The following is a 22,772-nucleotide window of genomic DNA, read 5'->3' on the forward strand; positions in this document are numbered from 1 at the left end:
ACCCGTGTGCTGGGCCGGTTCAAGCCAATAAATTTGGTTTTTGGGCCGGTTCAAGCGGTTTCGGTTGGTTTTTTTAGCCGGTTCGAAGTTTTTGGGAGTGGTTCTGTACTACACCGAATTAATTATGTAATAATTTAGCACTTAGCTTAATTTAGGAGCCAAAAATCAGTCCATTTTAGGGTGTTTTTTTTATTTATGCATGTGATGTATGATTAAATTACTTTAAATTTGTATGTGCATTTTGAATGTCATATAGATTTAAAATCCCACCATAGGTTAACATGTTCATGCATTAAAATGTATGATATAAAGGTTATATTGTATTGTATGCATGTTAATTGATTAATATGGAAATTAATTAATATGATTAATTAATTATTTAATTAATTAAGTTATTCTTGATTAAATATGATTTAATCAAATTAATTAATTATTGTTTGATTTAATTTAATTAAATATGATTTAATTAAAGTTAAATAAATTAAAATCCATATTAATTGATTGTTTTTATATTATATATTGATAAAATGATTGATTAAGTTTAAAAGTTTTTATAAGTGTTATAAAATAAATTAGACTTTTAAAATCAATAACAAAGATTAAATGCATGCTCACTTAGGTTAAACATATCTTCCATTTTTCATAGAAATAGGTCGATATCTTGTAAAACTGGTTACAAAAGGCTCACCTGGTTCAATCTTGTCAACAAGTCAGATAAGATGACTAAGGTTGGAGGTTCTTAAGTTGACGGTTTACGGAACACCTCCTACCTGGAGATCGTAATCAGTTCTTGAGCCTAGTTAACCTAGTTTTATGAGCATTCGTGAGAGGTGTGAGGTAATAAAAATGGTTTTTCACCTAGACATCATAGGTTAAAATCCTGTATAATGGTTATACTTGGATGTTTTATCTAGACTTAAGATTTGTTTAAGTTAGCCTAAATATAAATCTTGAAGTTTGGATTACCCTATTTTTTTCTTTTAGAACACTTCAACTAGAGAAAAATAATGTATTTTAGCTCTAGTGTCCCTAAGAGTTCACACCGTGAGGTCCATGCAGGGCTTTGTGCCGTGCATAGGAGCGGCCTCCCTTCGGAGAGTGTTTGCATGGATCAAAATCAAGGTGAATAGGGGAAGTAGTTCATAGTAAGTGGGTGAGGGATTTGTGGCAGCACATCCCACGGTCTCTTCCATTAGGTCGCACCGTGAGATTTCTATAATATGCCTGCTTGTCTGCCCTGGAGCGACGTTCCCTTCGGAGGGTTGTATTATAGGATTCGGAACACCGCGAACTCCAAAACTGGATAGGATTTCTTAGATTAGTTTTCATAAATGATTCTAATCTATGAAATCTGAAAATGGTGGGTAACACTTACAAGAATTACTAAGTTGTTAGTATATTCTTGACTAAAGTAGCGATAACTAAGTGCTATAAAGAATAAAGAGTTATTCTTGAGATAGCATCTAGTCAAGATTGTCTTGGTTCAAAGGAGGAATAATCAACTACCCTTCGGAGAAGGTTGTTCTAAACCTTTGAAATATTGTTGCAAAATACAAATAATGAAAGGGTACATTATTAGTAATTGCTAAATTAGATTGGATATTTTTTATGATTATAGTTTTTTCCTAAAAGGAATATGTTTGTTTTTCAGCATGAATAGCTCAATAGTTCGACTTTTAGCTTCCGAAAAACTTAATGGCGATAATTATGCGGCTTGGAAATCAAATCTTAACACAATACTAGTGGTTGGTGATTTAAGATTTGTCTTAACTGAGGAATGTCCTCAAAACCCTGCCTCTAATGATAACCGAACTAGTCGGGATGCATATGATCGATGGATAAAAGCTAATGAAAAAGCCGTGTCTACATTCTTGCCAGCATGTCTGATGTATTGGCAAAGAAACATGAATCCTTAGCCACGGCTAAAGAGATTATGAATTCATTAAGGGGAATGTTTGGGCAACCAGAATTGTCCTTAAGACACGAGGCAGTCAAATACATTTACACTAAGCGTATGAAGGAAGGGACCTCTGTTAGAGAACATGTTCTTGACATGATGATGCACTTCAACATCGCTGAAGTGAATGGTGGTCCCATCGAAGAGGTTAATCAAGTTAGTTTTATCTTAGAGTCTCTTCCGAAGAGCTTCATTCCATTCCAAACGAATGCGTCTTTGAACAAGATAGAATTTAACTTGACAACCCTTCTGAATGAACTCCAGCGATTCCAAAACCTTACTATGGGTAAAGGAAAACAAGTGGAAGCAAATGTTGCTACCACAAAAAGAAAATTTATAAGAGGATCGTCCTCTAAAACCAAAGCTGGACCCTCAAAACCTAATGCTCAAATAAAAAAGAAGGGAAAGGGAAAGACTCCCAAACAGAACAAGGGTAAGAAAAAGGTGCAGAAAAGGTAAGTGTTACCATTGTGGCCAAAACGGGCACTGGTTAAGAAATTGCCCAAAATACCTTGCAGAAAAAAAGGCAGAGAAGGAAACACAAGGTAAATATGATTTACTAGTTGTAGAAACATGTTTAGTGGAATATGAAAATTGTACCTGGATACTAGATTCAGGAGCCACTAAACCATATTTGCTTCTCATTTCAGGAAAATAGTTCTTGAAAAAGCTTTCAGAAGGCGAGATCACTCTCAAGGTTGGAACAGGAGAGATGGTCTCAACTTCAGCAATGGGAGATTTAAAGTTGTTTTTTAGAGATAGATATGTCATACTTAAGAATGTCTTATATGTACCTCAAATGAAAAGAAATTTAATATCTATCTCTTGTATTTTGGAACAAATGTATAGAATATCTTTTGAAATTAATGAAGCGTTCGTTTTCTATAAAGGTATTCTAGTTTGTTCTGCTATACTTGAAGACAACTTATATAAGTTAAGACCAACCAGAGCAAATTTTGTCTTAAATACTGAAATATTCAGAACAGCTGAAACTCAGAATAAAAGACAAAAAGTTTCTTCTAATGCCTATTTATGGCACTTAAGACTTGGTCACATAAATCTCAATAGGATTGGGAGATTAGTTAAAAGTGGGCTTCTAAATCAGTTAGAAAATAATACTTTACCTCTTGTGAATCTTGTCTTGAAGGAAAAATGACCAAGAGATCTTTTACTGGAAAAGGTCTAAGAGCCAAAACCCTTAGAGCTCGTACATTCGGACCTTTGTGGACCAATGAATGTCAAAGCTCGAGGTGGATATGAATATTTCATTAGCTTCATTGATGATTATTCAAGGTATGGTCATATTTACCTAATACATCATAAGTCTAATAGTCTTGAAAAGTTCAAAGAATATAAGGCTGAAGTAGAAAACGAATTAGGTAAAACAATAAAAATACTTCGATCAGATCGAGGTGGAGAGTATATGGACTTACGATTCCGAGACTATTTAATAGAAAATGGAATCCAGTCACAACTCTCTGCACCTAGTACACCTCAACAGAACGGTGTATCAGAAAGAAGAAACTGGACCTTGTTAGACATGGTTCGCTCTATGATGAGTTTTTCTCAGATGTCAGATTCTTTTTGGGATATGCTTTAGAAACAGCTGCTTATATTTTGAATAATGTTCCCTCTAAAAGTGTTTCAGAAACACCTTATGAGCTATGGAAAGGGCGTAAAGGCAGTTTACGTCATTTTAGAATTTGGGGTTGTCCAGCACACGTGTTGGTACAAAATCCTAAGAAATTGAAACATCGTTCAAAATTATGCTTTTTCATAGGTTATCCAAAAGAATCAAGAGGTGGTTTGTTTTATGATCCTCAAGAAAATAAAATATTTGTGTCAACAAATGCCACATTCTTAGAGGAAGACCACATCAGGGATCATCAACCTCGTAGTAAACTAGTATTAAAAGAAATTTCCAAAAGTGCTATAGATAAACCTAGTTCATCCACTAAGGTAGTTGATAAGACTAGGAAATCTGGTCAATCACATCCTTCTCAACAGTTGAGAGAGCCTCGACGTAGTGGGAGGGTTGTTCATCAGCCTGATCGCTATTTGGGTTTAATTGAAACTCAAGTCGTCATACCTGACGATGGCATAGAGGATCCATTAACCTATAAACAGGCAATGAAAGATGTAGATCGTGACCAATGGATCAAAGCCATGGACCTCGAAATGGAGTCTATGTACTTTAATTCTGTCTGGACTCTAGTAGATCAACCAAATGACGTAAAACCTATTGGTTGTAAATGGATCTACAAGAGAAAACGAGACCATGCCGGTAAAGTACAGACTTTCAAGGCTCGACTTGTGGCAAAGGGTTATACCAGAGAGAGGGAGTAGACTATGAGGAAACTTTCTCTCCTGTTGCCATGTTAAAGTCAATTAGAATACTCTTATCCATCGCCACTTTTTATGATTATGAAATTTGGCAGATGGATGTCAAGACAGCTTTTTTGAACGGTAATCTTGAAAGAGTATCTATATGTCTCAACCAGAGGGGTTTATAAAACAAGATCAAGAACAAAAGGTTTGTAAGCTTAAAAAATCCATTTATGGATTAAAACAAGCTTCTAGATCCTGGAATATAAGATTTGATATTGCGATCAAAATCTTATGGCTTTGAACAAAATGTTGACGAGCCTTGTGTTTACAAAAGGTCGTCAATTCCATTATAGCATTTTTTAGTCTTATATGTAGATGATATTCTACTTATTGGAAATGACGTAGGATATCTTACTGATATCAAGAAATGGCTAGCTATGCAATTTCAAATGAAAGATCTGGGAGATGCACAATACGTTCTCGGAATCCAAATTGTTCGAAACCGTAAGAACAAAACACTAGCCATGTCTCAAGCATCTTACATAGACAAAATGTTGTCTAGATATAAAATGCAGAATTCCAAAAAGGGTCTGCTGCCGTACAGATATGGAATTCATTTGTCAAAGGAACAATGTCCTAAGACACCTCAAGAAGTTGAGGATATGAGAAATATTCCCTATGCTTCCGCTGTTGGAAGTTTAATGTATGCAATGTTATGTACTAGACCTGACATTTGCTACTCAGTAGGGATGGTCAGTAGGTATCAATCCAATCATGGACGTGATCACTGGACAGCCGTTAAAAACATTCTACATGCTCATGTATCGTACAAAGGATCTGATCCTTACTGGATACACTGATTCAGATTTCCAAACTAATAAAGATGTTAGAAAGTCTACATCAGATCAGTATTTACTCTAAATGGAGGAGCAGTAGTTTGGAGAAGCATAAAGCAAACTTGTATAGCTGATTCCACAATGGAAGCTGATCATTTTACAAAAGCCCTCACGGCTAAAGTGTTTGAGGGTCACCTACACAGTTTAGGTGTACGATGTTTGTAAACTAGGACAAGTGGGAGACTTATTGGCCATGTGCCCTAGTTTCATATATATTCTCTCACACCACATCTCTCATACCACTAGGAATTTTAGTCCAAGTGGGAGTTTGTTGGAATTTTTTGTCCTAAAACTCGTAGTTTGTAAATCATATTCTATTCAATAAAGTTGTTATTGAGAAATTAAATATTATAATCTTAAATCCAATAAATCAAAGTTCCAAGGCTATTTTTTGAATAAACTTGAACTTTATGTGTAAACATAAACGTGGATCAAGTTCGAGTATATAGCCTAAATAGTCTATAGTATATGAAATAAAGGTTGGGCGCCTTATTTGAGAGACTATGGATGCGGCCCACTTTGTAGTACAAACGATGTGATCCTAATCGTTCATGTAGAGACATGAAAGTGGGGGCATCCTATGTAAAATGTTTACATAAGACTGAACCATGAATTAGTCATTTTTACGTTATAACACCGTTTACTGTTTAAAACTGACTATCTCAATTATTGATGACCTAGGTAACTTAGTCTTAATCCTGAGTTAACTATGAACTCCTGTTCATACGAGATTATCCTTAGATCTGCATAGGTGAGGGCAGCTCATCAGCGTTGGCCCAATAAGCCTCCCATTTCAGGGGTAAGATCGGGTGGATAGCTGGGAACATAGGGTACAAGATGGAATTCACTCCTACCCGCTTTAGGGTTAGTAGATAGGTTGCTCTCTTAAGCACTGAATCCAAGTCTTGAACAAGGGGCCCCACCCTCTCATTGGCCCGAGAGGGATTAAGTTTATAGGTTGAACCTTAAACCAATTGTTCAATAGTGGATTAGTGGGACTTAAGGAGCAAGATGTAATCTTGGGGGTAAAACGGTATTTTGACCCAGCCAAGGTTACGAGCAACCTGTGAAGGATTAACTTACTGATTATGGTTTTATCAAATGGACACAAATATATCTATAGTGAGGGGAGTGCAACTACGGGACTTTAGTGGAATGACCCGTTAGTTAACGAATGTTGATTAACTCGGTTTAAAAGAGTTTAGCTAGTTAATCTTGAATCGTTGGAGCCCATGATCTATAGGTCCATTAGGTTCCTCTGCTAGCTCATATGGATTAAACTTAGAACAGTGTGATGAAATAAGTCGAATTGTTCGAATAGGGAGAAGAAAGGAAACCGACATATACAGTGATATAATCGTCGGTCTTCTAATTAGAAATAGAGCTTTATGTTTTACATACTATAAGTATGAATGCGGATTCATACTAAGAAGCTCGGAATTGGTCAAAAATAGTAAAAAGTCAAAATGTTGACTTTTGACTTTGAAAAGTCAAACTTTTGACCGGCCTTATATTCAAATGTGATTTGAATTTTGGAAAAATGAATGCGGATTCATGCTCGGGAGGTTGGAATTAGTCAAGACGGACAAAATGGTAAAAGTCAAAATATTGACTTTTGACTTAGAAAAGTCAAAGTTTGACTTTGGACTAGAAAAATCTAATGACATTTTACCCTTGGACTAAGTTAGTGGGAAAATCCAACATTTTGTTGGATAATCCACTAACTCTTAGTGGGATATGTGGCTATATGAGATATAGACACCTAGCCCACTAAGTTCCACTAATTGTTAGTGGAATATTAGGTGTTGAGATTTGGCAATTGAATTGCATGCATTTTTGCATGTAATTAGGCTATAAATAGAGATGTTTTCAAATGTTGAAGGACTTTTGCCTCTTTTATCATTTTCATAATCTCAACAAAAGAAGAAAAAAACTTCCAATCTCATTTTATCTCCATTATTTTCTACACCAAAATTGGGTCCCACAACCCGGTTCTTTGTCTAGAGGATAGCAGTTGAGTACTAGTGGTGGTCTCGGGTAGAATTGGTAAGAAGACATCAAACCTTTTGTAAGCTTCAAAGGTAATACTTCTTAAAACCCTAATTTGATTAGTTTATGGTTACATGTTAATTGTGGCAATTAGGGTAGAAATTCGATTCTTTTTCCGCTGTGCATGACTTAGTTCTATCAGGAGAAATCTAAACGTATACAAATATTTCCATTGATCCAATTGTGCATAACGTGTTTTCCAAGGCAATCAATGTTTTTCCTTCAATATGCACATTTAACATCATATAAAGCATTGCAAACATATGATTGGATTGTTCCTAAATTAAAGACACGTTTAAAAGTTCAGAAACCATGTATAAGAACGCACATACAAGAGTTTACACACTGTGTGAAATTCGATTGCAACTAGTGTGGGAGATGTAGAGAAAAAGATATGAGATTTTTCTTGATCCCTTCAATTATGTTTTATTTTATATAAATAACATTTGAAACTATATGCAATGGCATGCTCTAGCTAAACCATGCATTAATATTTCATTTCAAAATATCTTTTCTAGTTCCAAGGAAAGCACATATTATAAGTTCCAGTGTCTTTTGGGTGCATCAAACAAGGGCCATCTCGATAAATTTCCCACGAGCAATTAGTGCAACGATTCATGTCCCTGTGAAAGTTATAGATGGTGAAGTTGTGCATCTCGCCTTGCACAAATTCAAAGCCGCAAGTAAATTCTGTTGTGCCCCAAATATTAGGTTTAAAGTGAAAGGAGTAACTACGTCCAGACTCAAGGGAATGGACTCCCAAGTCATCGTCCTTTGACCTACAGTGAACGCCTAGCACTGGGCCAGCCAATTTATTAATAGTGGTCACTGTTGTTTCAGGTGGACCAATTGAGATTAATTCTTCATCAGCATATAGCGTGATGAAAAGTATTTGTAAAACCAAGAATGCAAGTGCCAACGAGGAATTCATTATGCTTTCGAATCGAGAGAGAAAGATAAGTAATGTCCAAAGGACTATGCTTTTCTTTTGTTGTTGGACACAATGGAATGTTTCGAAACATCACACAGACATATATAGGAGAGTAAAGGAATACAAATCTTTTTTCAAATGGTTAAATGGTAATTTTGTGATCGTTATGCAACTTTTCATTTTAGAAGCAGGAACCGCGATAGTTTGAATCAAATGGTGAAAGAGCGCATTAAACAACTACATATTGGTAGTGACATTCCACAATTAATAAAAGAAAAAGAAAATAAGTTGTAAAACAATTCACGAAATGATTGTTATGTTTAACCACATGAGGTTAATTTTTACATCCCAACTCAACACTATTCCTTTTCCGTTTGTTTTGTCTTCTCTTTTTCTTCAAGTTACGTACTAATAAGGATGGTTGGAAGACAATAAATTAGGGAAAGAGTGTGGGTTTAGGTTACATTTCAGCATTTAGTTAAATTATAGGTTGATACGCTTTTTAATTTGTATTGTGTATATACAAAATAACATATCTTGTTGTTGGTATTTTATTAATGCCACATCAAATTTCTAATTAGGAGATTCTTCAACCTGTATGTTTAGTTAGTCCGTGCTTGGATTGGAATGTTGGGTTGATTAATTTAAATCTTAAAATAATAATTGTATCGATTTAAATCCTAAACTTCGCCGGGTGTATCAATTTAAACCTCAACTAAACTAATAATAGTATCGATTTGAACATTGCACTTCAATTAGTCTATCATTCACCTCCTCTTCAACTTCTTCCCCCCCTCTTCCTCCCCTTACCATCATGCAAACGTTTAACATGAAACATCTTTACCAACACATTTTTCAATGTGCATCACTCAAGCAAAATGAAATACATCGTCCGACATAAAAGATAGGTGGTAACTTAATTATTTCCATTAGATGTTGTTCACCATCACATTCGATTAATATATATGTATATACATAAACGATCTGTAACTGTGTGCTTGCTTGCCAATATTTTCCTTCGCTGCCTTGTGGGGCATAAAACAAAATATTTTGAGGTTACACCAAAACGGTCTAGTGAGTGGAGGTTTTCATCAACACATTTAATAGAACACACTCTCGCCATAACGCATTACAAAAGTTCTTTCCACAACACCACGCAATATAAATAAGTACGCATTTCAATAGAAATATGAGTTTAAATTGGAAAATCATTCCGCTGCGTTTGGCGATTTACACATTCAAATCTCATTGGCAAATATTCATAGCAACCCATTTCCTTGCAAATTCATTTCATCATAAAATCACATCGCATGGGAGAGCATTTCGCATAACAATTTCCATCTTTCGTACCATGCTAAGCTCAAGAGTCAACACGCTCTTATCGCTGAGTTGCAGCTGTACGGAGAAATCTAAACGTATACAAATATTTCCATTGATCCAATTGTGCATAACGTGTTTTCCAAGGCAATCAATGTTTTTCCTTCAATATGCACATTTAACATCATATAAAGCATTGCAAACATATGATTGGATTGTTCCTAAATTAAAGACACGTTTAAAAGTTCAGAAACCATGTATAAGAACGCACATACAAGAGTTTACACACTGTGTGAAATTCGATTGCAACTAGTGTGGGAGATGTAGAGAAAAAGATATGAGATTTTTCTTGATCCCTTCAATTATGTTTTATTTTATATAAATAACATTTGAAACTATATGCAATGGCATGCTCTAGCTAAACCATGCATTAATATTTCATTTCAAAATATCTTTTCTAGTTCCAAGGAAAGCACATATTATAAGTTCCAGTGTCTTTTGGGTGCATCAAACAAGGGCCATCTCGATAAATTTCCCACGAGCAATTAGTGCAACGATTCATGTCCCTGTGAAAGTTATAGATGGTGAAGTTGTGCATCTCGCCTTGCACAAATTCAAAGCCGCAAGTAAATTCTGTTGTGCCCCAAATATTAGGTTTAAAGTGAAAGGAGTAACTACGTCCAGACTCAAGGGAATGGACTCCCAAGTCATCGTCCTTTGACCTACAGTGAACGCCTAGCACTGGGCCAGCCAATTTATTAATAGTGGTCACTGTTGTTTCAGGTGGACCAATTGAGATTAATTCTTCATCAGCATATAGCGTGATGAAAAGTATTTGTAAAACCAAGAATGCAAGTGCCAACGAGGAATTCATTATGCTTTCGAATCGAGAGAGAAAGATAAGTAATGTCCAAAGGACTATGCTTTTCTTTTGTTGTTGGACACAATGGAATGTTTCGAAACATCACACAGACATATATAGGAGAGTAAAGGAATACAAATCTTTTTTCAAATGGTTAAATGGTAATTTTGTGATCGTTATGCAACTTTTCATTTTAGAAGCAGGAACCGCGATAGTTTGAATCAAATGGTGAAAGAGCGCATTAAACAACTACATATTGGTAGTGACATTCCACAATTAATAAAAGAAAAAGAAAATAAGTTGTAAAACAATTCACGAAATGATTGTTATGTTTAACCACATGAGGTTAATTTTTACATCCCAACTCAACACTATTCCTTTTCCGTTTGTTTTGTCTTCTCTTTTTCTTCAAGTTACGTACTAATAAGGATGGTTGGAAGACAATAAATTAGGGAAAGAGTGTGGTTTAGGTTACATTTCAGCATTTAGTTAAATTATAGGTTGATACGCTTTTAATTTGTATTGTGTATATACAAAATAACATATCTTGTTGTTGGTATTTTATTAATGCCACATCAAATTTCTAATTAGGAGATTCTTCAACCTGTATGTTTAGTTAGTCCGTGCTTGGATTGGAATGTTGGGTTGATTAATTTAAATCTTAAAATAATAATTGTATCGATTTAAATCCTAAACTTCGCCGGGTGTATCAATTTAAACCTCAACTAAACTAATAATAGTATCGATTTGAACATTGCACTTCAATTAGTCTATCATTCACCTCCTCTTCAACTTCTTCCCCCCCTCTTCCTCCCCTTACCATCATGCAAACGTTTAACATGAAACATCTTTACCAACACATTTTTCAATGTGCATCACTCAAGCAAAATGAAATACATCGTCCGACATAAAAGATAGGTGGTAACTTAATTATTTCCATTAGATGTTGTTCACCATCACATTCGATTAATATATATGTATATACATAAACGATCTGTAACTGTGTGCTTGCTTGCCAATATTTTCCTTCGCTGCCTTGTGGGGCATAAAACAAAATATTTTGAGGTTACACCAAAACGGTCTAGTGAGTGGAGATTTTCATCAACACATTTAATAGAACACACTCTCGCCATAACGCATTACAAAAGTTTTTTCCACAACACCACGCAATATAAATAAGTACGCATTTCAATAGAAATAATTCCCAAAAAAGAATGAATAGTTAGTTATAAAGAAAGCTAAAGTGTAGACAAAAGAAGTGTTGTGTTTTTAACATTTTTAATACATAACACATATATATACATATATTGATCTAACTTTTGAATTAGAAGAGTATATATATAACAAGATCAAAATAAATTAGGATTTGAAGTATCACACCATATATGTACAAAATAATCAAACAACAACAATATTGTAATTAGAGTTATATATTATATTATGATCACTATCAACTCAAATGATTTAGCATCTAAATTTGTTTATCACATAAAATGAGTTTCGCAATAGATGGGAATTAACAATTATTTACTCACCTGTGAAGAACAAATGACCGTTGAAAAGGTCAAAATATCCAATTATACGTCTTTAAATCTTGTTCGATCAATCTAGTTAAATTCAATTTACAAGCATATATACATATATAATAGGGAGAAATTCAAAGTTTGAAACATAAATTTAATTAATTAAAACAAGTTTTTCAAAAGAGTTTACAACAAACTTTACCTTTAAAAGGAGTTTGATAAAGGACTTCAAGCGTGAAAGTCCAAAATCACAAACCTAAATAAAATACCACCAGATATGTACCACATTAATTGATCAAAGCAAACACACACACTAGAGAGAGGGAGTAGGAAAATGGGAAGGAACTAGCACCATCACTAAGAAAATGATTTAAGTATCAACAAAAAGTCAATATTCTCCAAGTAAAAACATGATAACTAATCATAAAGAATTATGATTATGTTTTAACTAATCAAAATTTTATTCAAATGGTCTTATCCCCTACCTCAAAAGAAAGTTAACTAATAAAATTAGAACCATTAAAATAAAATCTAGTTCACCAGGATTCCACTATAATAACATTCTAAAATGATTTCCTCCTATGTACATTCAATAATCAAGATTTCCTCCAATGGGCATTTCATCAAACAATTGGTGGGCAACACAAAAGAAAGAATATTCATTTACTTAATGGCAGCCAGAAATCTAGAAAAATTAAGGAATAAATACAAAAATTTGTGAAGAACATGTCTTAGATGCAATGTTGAGAATTGAGTTTCAAGTTTAATTGAAAAAATTGACAGGAGCAAGAACTCGATTCTTCTTAAATTTCGACCATGGGATTTTGTGTCCAGAAACCACTTTGCAATCTAGCAAATAGCCTAAAGCTTTATTCAAATGCTATAAAACTATCTTTTTTAGGATGACTTACTCAAAGAAAAGTACAGAGAGTAACGATTCAAAACCTTTCAACCCTTTCTCTTAGAGACCTAAACTAACATTCATCCTTAATTGGAAACTAAACAAAGAACAACAGGAGAGGTAAGAAAAAAACAATAGTAATAATAAGGAATGAAGAAATTACAATTGCCTTTTGGAAATGAGGATAAGAGGTGGAACGAATCTGAGAAAGGCGATATTTGGAGGCTTCAATGGTAGACTCCAAAGAGTGGTCGTAGCCCGTTCGTCGTGTAGTAGAAGAGGTACATGTGGCGTTGGAGTAGGGAGATGGCCACGAGGGGGCAGTGTCGATGATGGACCTCGTCATCGTCTAGAGAAGGGAGTTCAAGGAGTTCGGAGATTGGGAGGCGAATGGGAAGAAATCTGAAAGGGGAGGCGAAAGGGGAGAAAGGGGAGAAAGTAGAAAGGGGAGGCAAAAGGGGAGAAAGACGAAAGAAAGGGGAAAGGGGAGAAGGGAATAAGTCAAAAATCCCTAAAAAAGTTATTATTTTTTTTATATTAAATTATTATTTTATTATTATTTTATTTCTATTTTATGACATCAAATAATTGTCGCAAAAAATATTTTTCGAAAATTTCCGTTTTTTCCCCCCAAAAACGCGTTTTTTTCCTTTTTGTGACAGTTTTTTTTCCTCCCTCTATTTTGTGAAATAAATAAATGTCATAGTAGATGGTTTTTCTTCTAGTGGTTATTGAATTGTTCAGGCATATAATCGTTGTAGTATTGCTTGATTTGCAAAATATATAGTTGAACCAGTTGGTAGATATTGAGATTATTGTTGTTTATTCATTTGTGCTTTTGTGAACTATAATATTGGCTTGTGTTTCTTTGACTAAAGTTCTCAACTTGAGAAGCTCTCCCAATACGTTTACTACACTTGGAAATTATAAGTTTCATAAATCATAAAAAAATTCAATTAATGAACTTTATTGGTTAAGATTTTTTGTTATTTCTTGTAGCTTAATAAAGGGAGGCTTCTTGTTCCGAACGAGTTATACTCTATGCTCTCAAAGAAATCTTCCTTTTTAACTATGCATGCTAAAGTGGCAAATTAACTAACAAATGAGTTCATAAACCATTGTTTATTACTTCTCATTCCAATTCCAATCCCATCTGTTTACATTGATTTAGTAACTATAATTGGGTTCTAATCGATAAAATTAGGTTTTATGACTTATGTTTTTGTCGATGTGATCTAGGGTCTACTAATAGCTAAAATGTAAGCATATATGATACATCAAAGGTCCTATAAATTACTAATTTTGTTGCTCATACAGACTTTCTGAAGCAACATTGCTTAGTCTTGCTAATAAGCAGGATATAAAACGAGCCATTATTTCTTTAGAGGAAATTGATAAGGTAAAAAGTTCCTCTTCTAAGCTTTAAGTTCAATTTTCGCTTTAATGGGATCTTTGTTAGCTGAAGATCTAACTTGAAACCGTTACTCGTTAATCCCGATCTATCTTTCCATTCTTCGTGCATAATGGCAATTGGCTAACCACCTCATGAGATATTATTTTAGAACAGTCATATGCATAAATCAAAGGTTGCACAACATCTGTAGAGTTAGACTAGTATATTACGGAACTTTTAGAGTAATGACATGGTCTTAAACACAAACATTTAGATCTTAAATTTATAATGATGTCATTCACAAGGAGCTATCACTAAACGAATGACTGCAATAGAAGAATAGAAGAAATGGCAGCAATTGAGTACAATTAATCAGGGTCTCTTCTTTGTGACAAAATCTTTAAGTTGGTCATCTGTGGAGTGTCTTGGCATTTTATTGGTTGCAGTTTTTGTTATTGATTTCTCAATGTATTTTTTCTCTTTTCTTTCTTATTGCAAAGCATGATCAATGTAATGAGCCAATTTGTATATATAAATGTATTAAGATTCCAAAGATTTCATTTTTAACTATTTGGTGTCACAATAATACAATAATTTTAAAAAATAGATTTTAAAAAAAAACGGACCCAGAAAAGAGGACTTTGATGTTGGTTTCAAAGTCCAACCGATATTAAAAGTCTTCAATAACACTATTATCAAATATGTCGGTTTAAAAACGACATGAAAAGTCTTTAATGTAGGTGAATGACATTAAAGACCTTTTATAACACTAGCAAAAATGTCCGTTAGGTCAAATTTCTTCACATGATTGTTAGTTCAAAAGAGGTTTTGATAGTTAGTTTAGTTGGCGAGTGTTGTCAAGTTCGGACAATTGTCAGCCCACATCCTCTTTTGTGACCAGGGTGAGTGAAGTAGCTCCAGGACGGGGTGTGACAACAATTTTACATCTCGCTAATTTAAAGATATTTAATTCTTAGTTGCATGTGATTGCACACTCGGCTTAACATTGCAGTGGGGATTGTTTAGTGAATGTTTTAAATATGAATCCTTCTCTTGAAATGGTTTTGAAGTAAATGCAATAACAAATAAAAGGCGCTTGATGAGGTGGTCGGTTGATGGTGCTATGAGACTAGTAGTATAGACACTTCCACATTAGTTTATATATCTAAAAGAATCTTTTTAATGTGTTTAATTTAAACAACACAGAACTTGCAACTTTGCTCTTGATTGATAAATCATTCTTTAAATGTTCTTTGCTCTTGATTGATAAATCATTCTTTAAATGTTTTTCTAAGGATTTCGAGTTAAAGTTTTGTTTTGACTTCAAATAAAATATTTTCAATGATGTTTTATCAACTATATTAATGCATGAAAATTCCAAATAAACCATATTTTATCCACAATTGATTTTAAATTTAAATTATCATGCATGTACCAACGTTCCCCTGTCAGTGTTCTTGAAAAGTTGAGACTTTCCAACCATGAGTTTGATTAATTATCTGATTTCATTAAAAAAAAAAAAAAACCGAACAATATTATATATATAAATAGTCACTCAAACAAAAAAGAAAAAAGAAAAACTCTTAAACTGAAAAGATCAAATAATAGAAAATATATATTTTTTAGTCCTAATTTAGTGTTTATCTTTCCATGTAGCTGAAGGAACGGAAGGACAAGTTATTTTCAAAGCCGGAACACCTAACCGTTCATATATATGCAGATAAATGTAGTTGGGATCCTTGATAACACTTGCTGCCATTGCACATTGATTCAGAGCCTAAACTAATGTTGCTGCCTTCCCCATCATCATCATCCAACAAAGACGAAGCTTCTGCCTTCTTGTTTTTGCTCAAGAAACGCCCTCCGCATCCCCTTTCCCTTCTCATGGCGTGCAGGTGTCTCGATTCATGAAGATATGGCTGCGATCCACACACATGTTGGTTATCGAAGAAAAAAGCTTAAACTAAAAAGTTAGAGATTTATGTTTATGTTGTATATAGATAGTTGGTTACGTTTGTCTACCTTTCTTTGTGATCTGGATATTTTATTTTCGACTTCGGCCTTGGCTCGGGATTGTCGTCGACGTAGAATTCCATGGTACTGCTTGGCATTCACGTAAACAGGTTCTTCTGCCATCGCTAAAGGCAAAGCCATTCTACTATAGTCTGAATTATGCTGAGTAACAATCAACATTATTTTTAGCTAAAACTTAACTCTATACAATCCTAAGTAAAAATCAACCTTTTTAGTTAAATTGTGGACGGCTTTATGTAGGAATAAAGCTATGAGACTCCAATTATACAAAGTTGAAAAAAAATGTTTTTCTTTTCATGTAGGGCTTAAACAAAACAAGGAGAACATGTCACTCCTTCAGCTCAACTCCTTGAGCCTAACAAACTCGAAAGTGGTTTTTATAGAAACAAATTTTTCGATATAGGAAATTAAATGCGAGACATGGTACCCCAAAAATGGATGCAGTATATGAACTATTATTAATAGTACACTTAATTATTTAATAGTACACTTAATTATTATAGTCGTTAATTCAAATACGTTCGTCATTGGTTTACTTGTATGGTTTGAATTTTAAAAATTGTACGTCTTTGTTCTCTAACAATATAACTTATTTCAAATGGTCTATTTAAGTACCATCCACTTGTCGTAGTATTAATCGTTTAAAAAGATACAACTCTATTTTATAACCTTTTTTTTTTCCAAAAGATGGTGTTTATTTTGTTACCAATTATTAACTATTCTTTTAAAATAAAATAACAATAATATTATTAGAAGTATTTTTAAAAAATAGCAAAATAAATTAAAATATTTACAAACTATAGAAAATTTTAGATTCTATGAATATAGTAAGTGATAAACTTCTATTGGTGTCTATTATTGATAGGATCTAAAATTTTACTATATGTTGTAAATATTTTATCAAATTTGTTATTTTTTATAAAAGTAGTTTATTTAACTACATTTGATTACAATTTTTTTTTTCTTTTTTAAAATTAAGTCACTTTAGCTGATTGTTAAGTATAAGTAAAAGAGTTGAATTTTTAAGACAAATTTTTGTAAGACTAGTAGTTTTAGTTTTCATAATTTAATTTGGTGTTTGAAAAGATCCGTAGGCAGCAAAAAAAAAAAGAAGAAGAAGAAGAATGGAAATGATATTTAATACTTAATTGTTTTTTAAAAACTAAAATAAAAACTCATGTGGCTACCAAATGGGATGTGTGTTTTCAAAACTTGGTTATTTGAATACAATTTTGACAGCATATGTGTGTGTATATATGTACAACAAAATAAATAAATTAATAGTTTGAAAGTAGGAAAGTAGGGTTATGGTTAACCAAATGATTATGAAACTAAAACCTTAAATTTCCAAAATTAAAATCTAAAAACTACCAAATAGTTAATAAATAAGCTCTTATTCTTAAGGCTGAAGGATACTAAACATGCATGTTTCACTGTTTTCTTACATTAAAAAATTAAAAATTAGAAAACATACGTTAATAAAAAACGAGAACATTATGGAATGAGACTTTTTGAAATAACTTGTCCACATACCATTGTTTGAAATCCAAATGGAGACAGCAGTCCTCCATAGGACGGGTCGTGGTATGCATAGGACGTATTGGCTGTCTGTTAAAAAATAGAAATGATCAGTTTCAATATGAAGGAGAGAGAGAGAAAAAATAGAGACCTAGAGAGAGAAAGAACCATTGAAAGGGAAAGAAGCTCTGATTGAGAAGTAGAAGCATGGTAGTGTTCATTATTCATGAATGGAAGAACAGTGGATACATCTCTACTCTTATATGGTAGTGTTGGTCCTACACCTGATCATATCCAAAACTTATCATTCTTAATAACATTATTATGCAGCATTTCATTTCAAAAATTGTTATGTTGTCTCTGGTTCTTTGTCTCAATTTGGATAGCGAGTTTCAATAGTACTTTTGCTTCAACTTTTCATCAAATACAAACTTTCTGTCTATTCTTAAAAGGTGATACATACTATCTAACTTTTTTAAAAAAAATTATGAAGTTGTAATTAATTAAGTTTCACTCTTCTTCATTCTATTAAAATTAATAAATATATAATTTAACTTTATAATTATTTTAAATTGACTAATGTACATTCCCTCCCGACTTAAAAAGTGAATGTAGAAATTTTAAAAAATAACAAATTTTACAAAATATTTACCACTAATAGCAAATTATATCATTGATAGTTATTGATAGGTTAGATTGAGAGAAGACTATTAGTGATAGAATCTAAAAATTTACTATAACTTGTAAATATTTTAATTTATTTTGTTATTTTTAAAAATATCCCTATTATATTTAATAAAGAAAATTAAATTGACTTAAAAATGAAATTATATTTAGTAAAAAAACTTATATTAAATTTAAGATAGGTTAAAAAAACATAAACTAAAACTTGAGTAACAAAAACGTAATTTTATACCTATATTTAAACATTATCTCGAAGATAGAGACAAAGTTATGAATAATTGCAAATATAACAATTGAATTTCAAAATAATTAGGTATTTAACGACATTTAAAAAAACTTGTAAATACATAAAAGTTTGTCAAAGCTTATCAATGACAGAAATCTATCACTATTAGAAATGTTCCAAATGTTTGTCGATAGGAGTCTATCACTTATACGCTTTTCTATATTTTCAATTTTTTTTGTCATTTGAATGGTGATGCATACTTAATTAAATTATTGTAATTACCGGACAAAGTTATATGCAATTCCTTAGTGCTTGTTTTGTGCTCTGGTTGACTGTCAACCAAGGGCTTGGGCCAAGCCCAATTTCTTTTTTCTTCTTTCGGCATAAAGGCAGTGGTGCTATTGACGCCGTGAACGCAGCCGTGCAACCTACAAGGTTGAGAATTATTGGTGGAGTAGTTTGTGATTTGCTGATTGTCACAATCTGGATGGTTTCTGCATTCTATTTCAGAGCTCATCATTTGCACTATTTTCTGAAGAACAATAAAGGTAAAAAGACATAAAACAAAATCAAAATTTAAACTAACAAAAATTAAGCTTCGTGGCACATTGCATCCAAACTCTCGAATTGTACTCAAAAAGAAAAATCTCCAAAAATCCATCTTGATGGAGGAAAACTAAACAAAAGAATAGAAAATTTGCTTTCAACTTTTTAAATTATCTCCATCCTTGTTCTTTCAACTTGTTCAATTTAGTGTATGAACTACATGTTAAAAGGGACATTTGCGTAGATTTTTTTCAAACTTTTAGGTATCAAAAGGGTGACCTCTGATTAAAGAAATCACAGTATATAAAACTAAAGTTAGTGGCTTGCAAAAATATATGGTTTTTTTTGTAAACAAGCGTTTGGATGTTACTTTTTTTTTTCTTCCAAATTTTAGTTTACCTTTTAACCGTATAGATAACAATAGAAAAAATTGTCTATAAGCTTAAAATAAAAAACAAAAGTATAAAAAAAATGAAATCGTTGTCTTTTTTAAAATGTTATTAAGTATGATAACATTGGATTGAGAACTTGAAAGTTGTTGGGGAAAAAGTCATATTGTTCATATTTAACTAAAAGAAAATGAGATAATTAGAATGGTCTTTAAAAAGACAATTTAAAAAGAAATCTGATAATGTTGGAACTTTTGTCCCCAACAAAAGATTTTTTTTTCTCTAGTAACATAGAAAAGGAGAAAACAAATTGAAAGAAAAGTATCCCAACCATTTAATTATGAAAAATTGGAAAATAATAATATAATTCTTTTAAATATTTCTGTGTGAATAATAAAACAATTGACTATTCAAACAAATTATTGTCTTTTTTGTTCGTTTTGATTTTTTAACTTATAGTGTGTAACATAATTAATATCTTCATTTAGTTTTAACTTTCACCAGCTTTTATATACTTTTGATATTTTTAATTGTTATGCGAAAATTTATTTATCAAACAAAAGCAAGTCTCATTATATCATATATAACAAAGACAGAACATATATTTGAATGACTTAGGTAATTGTGAGTTATATATCTGACAAAATTTAGGAAATATATATATATGAAATTCTAGAAATATGGGTATGTACATGATTTAATTAACCTCTATTCTTTTAGCATAAGTTCTATCATAAAATTGGACATACCATATGACAAAATTCATAGTTAGTTGCTTAATTCCCATTTAGACATACATTCATATCACTTCATGCATGCACACATACATATATATCAATCTACAAGCGGCTTTTCTTTTGTAAAGGCAAATAACTTCTACCAAAGTACAACCGAATTAAGAAGAATCAAAAGAAAGGAAACAAACAAATCAAAGTAATAAAAGATTTAAGAAATGAAAAAAATAAACTCACAGTAGAGAGAAGAGAAGATCAGTGTTTGGGGTGTGAGAAAATGCAAGAATCCCAAAAGAAAGTGAAAATAATTTCCCAACACAAAACAGTGTTTGGAGTGCAAGAAAATTTGGGATTATAAGAAAGAAAACGAAATTTCTAAAGCCCACAACAGATATCTACTCACCAAATACAACCTCTCAAATAAATTATATGGAAGGAGAGAACTCAGAGTTAAGAGGAGAGAGAAGAGATGATGAGTGTTTGGGATGGGAGAAAATTCTAGATTTCCAATGAAAGAAAATTTTCTTTGGGGAGAAAAAGGTAACAGGTGGCAAATGGGTAAACACAAAGCATAGATTGAGATTTCTTTATACAAGAGAGAGAAGATAAAAGGATCAATCTTGCTCCCCATTTAACCTATTTGCTGGCTAATATTGGAATCAATGATATTTGGGCCCTAATCACTAAAAAAACAAAATAATCAAACATATTTTTATATTTTTTGTCCTGGCAATTTGGTGAGGGCGCAAAGAATAATTTAACTAGTTTAACATGCACTTCAACATTGTTCTAACCAAATTATGTAGAGAAAAAAATAGATCGAATATATTTTTTATCCCATTTTGACTTTTGTGTGTGTTTATATGTGTAATTTCAACTTTTGTTTGTTTTTCTTTCTACTTTCTAAATATCTATTATTTTTATATTTATACTTGTAAGAAGAAACCATTTTTATTGATCTTTATTAAATTTAAATGATTTATAAAAATTAAATTTATTTTCTCTCAATTTATTATCATCCATCTATTCAATAAATCATTTCAACTTTTAGCTAAATTAAAAAAAAATTATAAAATATTTTTAAAATTTCAGAATATAGCTTAGCTTTTAAACATAATGGTAGAGTATGTAGATAAAAACCAAAAAGATTTAAGTGTAAACTTCCAAATACTTGGAAAAGAAATTAAATAGTCACTAAAAGAAGGGGAAGCAATAAATTAGACGTAAATAATATTAAATAAAAAGAAGAAAGGGAAAAAGGAAATTCTATGAAGAGGGTTTGGTATTCTATGTTTCTTTCATGTGATTGAGAATGACATGGACGTTCTCCATTTTCTTACACTTCAATGACCAAACCAACCCTAGTTTTAACCTTTTCTCTCTTCATCCATTCCTACCCTATCTTTGTTTTATAATTTCTATACCTACCTACCCATCTCATTGTCTGCAATTTCCTCCCCTTTTTTACACTTTTTTCAAAAACTTATTTTAATATGTTTTGAATTTTGTGTTCGTTTTGTTCATATCTAAATTTTAAATAGTTGCAATTGTACTAGCTTCTAAATTTTGTTCATGGTTAAGTATGTTTATTTTGACGTCAGAATTTATACTAAGTTGTTGTCTTTTTTTCCTCTTTCTGAGAAAAGAGAAGTTATTGATACTTTGATCGTCAAGTTATCCATGTACTGTGACATACCCATCAATTAAATTTTAACTATCTTTTATTTTAATTTTTTTTAATTTCTTTATTTTTACAAAATACACCGTTTCATCCAAGTACTTAATTGGCATGACATGTATTTCCAATTGTGAATTAAAACAAAATCGTGCTATTAACTTTTATGACGTTTCTTTTCCATCAAAATATGCTTAAATTATCTCATTTTCCTATAATTAAAATATATACTATATAGATTGAATGAAGCTATTATCAACAACTTATACATACTTAACGTTTGTAGACATTTTACATATATGTGAAGCGGGTGATGTGGCCAAAACATAATAATTTTTATTTTTAAATTTGCCATAAGAATATTTAAAACATTCTTGTATAGATGAACGGAGATTTCCTTCTTGATGTTGGGTTTTATGTTAAAAAAACTCATAATTTATGAATGTTAAGCTATTTTATTATTCAATAAAAGAGTTGTTGAAATATGGTTGAATAAGCTCTCTTTTTGAAGAAGAGGTTGGCTTCTTATAAACACACAAACCAATAAACAAGATTTCTTTATTACTATAGCATGGATACTTGTATTCTATGTAGTGTAAAGTAAATTTTAAATTTTGTTACTTGGAATATTAGTTGAAATTTAGTATTGTTGGGAGTTAATTTTAGTTAATTGAGTGAGAATTGGTTATTTTTATGAATATTAGAATTAATTAAATATTGGTTAATGAATATTTAATTAATTGGAGGAATTGTATTTTTGATGTTCTTGAAATTTAAATTTAAGTTGTATGATAGGTGGCTTTAAACAA

The 22,772-nt window shown here is 32.0% G+C and overlaps 1 protein-coding gene across 4 annotated transcripts; it reads right to left on the reverse strand.

Annotated features, from left to right (window-relative positions):
* Positions 1 to 15,722: 15,722 nt before the first annotated feature.
* On the reverse strand, positions 15,723 to 20,923 carry LOC101212507 (nuclear transcription factor Y subunit A-7). 4 transcript variants are annotated; one of them, XM_004150418.3, is made up of 6 exons: positions 20,692 to 20,923; positions 18,902 to 19,151; positions 17,878 to 17,993; positions 17,725 to 17,799; positions 16,180 to 16,332; positions 15,723 to 16,076 (listed from the first exon to the last, which is right to left on the reverse strand). In XM_004150418.3, exons 1-6 carry the CDS (start codon positions 20,917 to 20,919, stop codon positions 15,864 to 15,866), a joined length of 1,035 nt encoding a protein of 344 aa, XP_004150466.2. In that variant the 5' UTR covers positions 20,920 to 20,923; the 3' UTR covers positions 15,723 to 15,863. The 4 variants fall into 4 exon arrangements, with proteins under 4 accessions (XP_004150466.2, XP_031739715.1, XP_031739714.1 ...); XM_031883855.1 differs by having other exon boundaries at positions 18,902 to 19,120; positions 20,526 to 20,834; XM_031883854.1 differs by having other exon boundaries at positions 20,526 to 20,834.
* Positions 20,924 to 22,772: the final 1,849 nt, after the last annotated feature.

This window comes from Cucumis sativus, chromosome 4, assembly GCF_000004075.3.
Source record: "Cucumis sativus cultivar 9930 chromosome 4, Cucumber_9930_V3, whole genome shotgun sequence".
Classification (NCBI taxonomy): domain Eukaryota; kingdom Viridiplantae; phylum Streptophyta; class Magnoliopsida; order Cucurbitales; family Cucurbitaceae; genus Cucumis; species Cucumis sativus.

Bases quoted from the DNA above. Each gene is read 5' to 3' on its own strand.
- LOC101212507 (XM_004150418.3), bottom strand. From the start codon at position 20,919: ATGGGGAGCAAGATTGATCCTTTTATCTTCTCTCTCTTGTATAAAGAA. The intron at 19,152-20,691 runs GTGAGTAGATAT...ATTGTTCTTCAG, and splicing joins TATTTGAGAGGTTGTATTTG to AAAATAGTGCAAATGATGAG. The intron at 17,800-17,877 runs GTTCTTTCTCTC...ATTTTTTAACAG, and splicing joins AGCTTCTTTCCCTTTCAATG to ACAGCCAATACGTCCTATGC.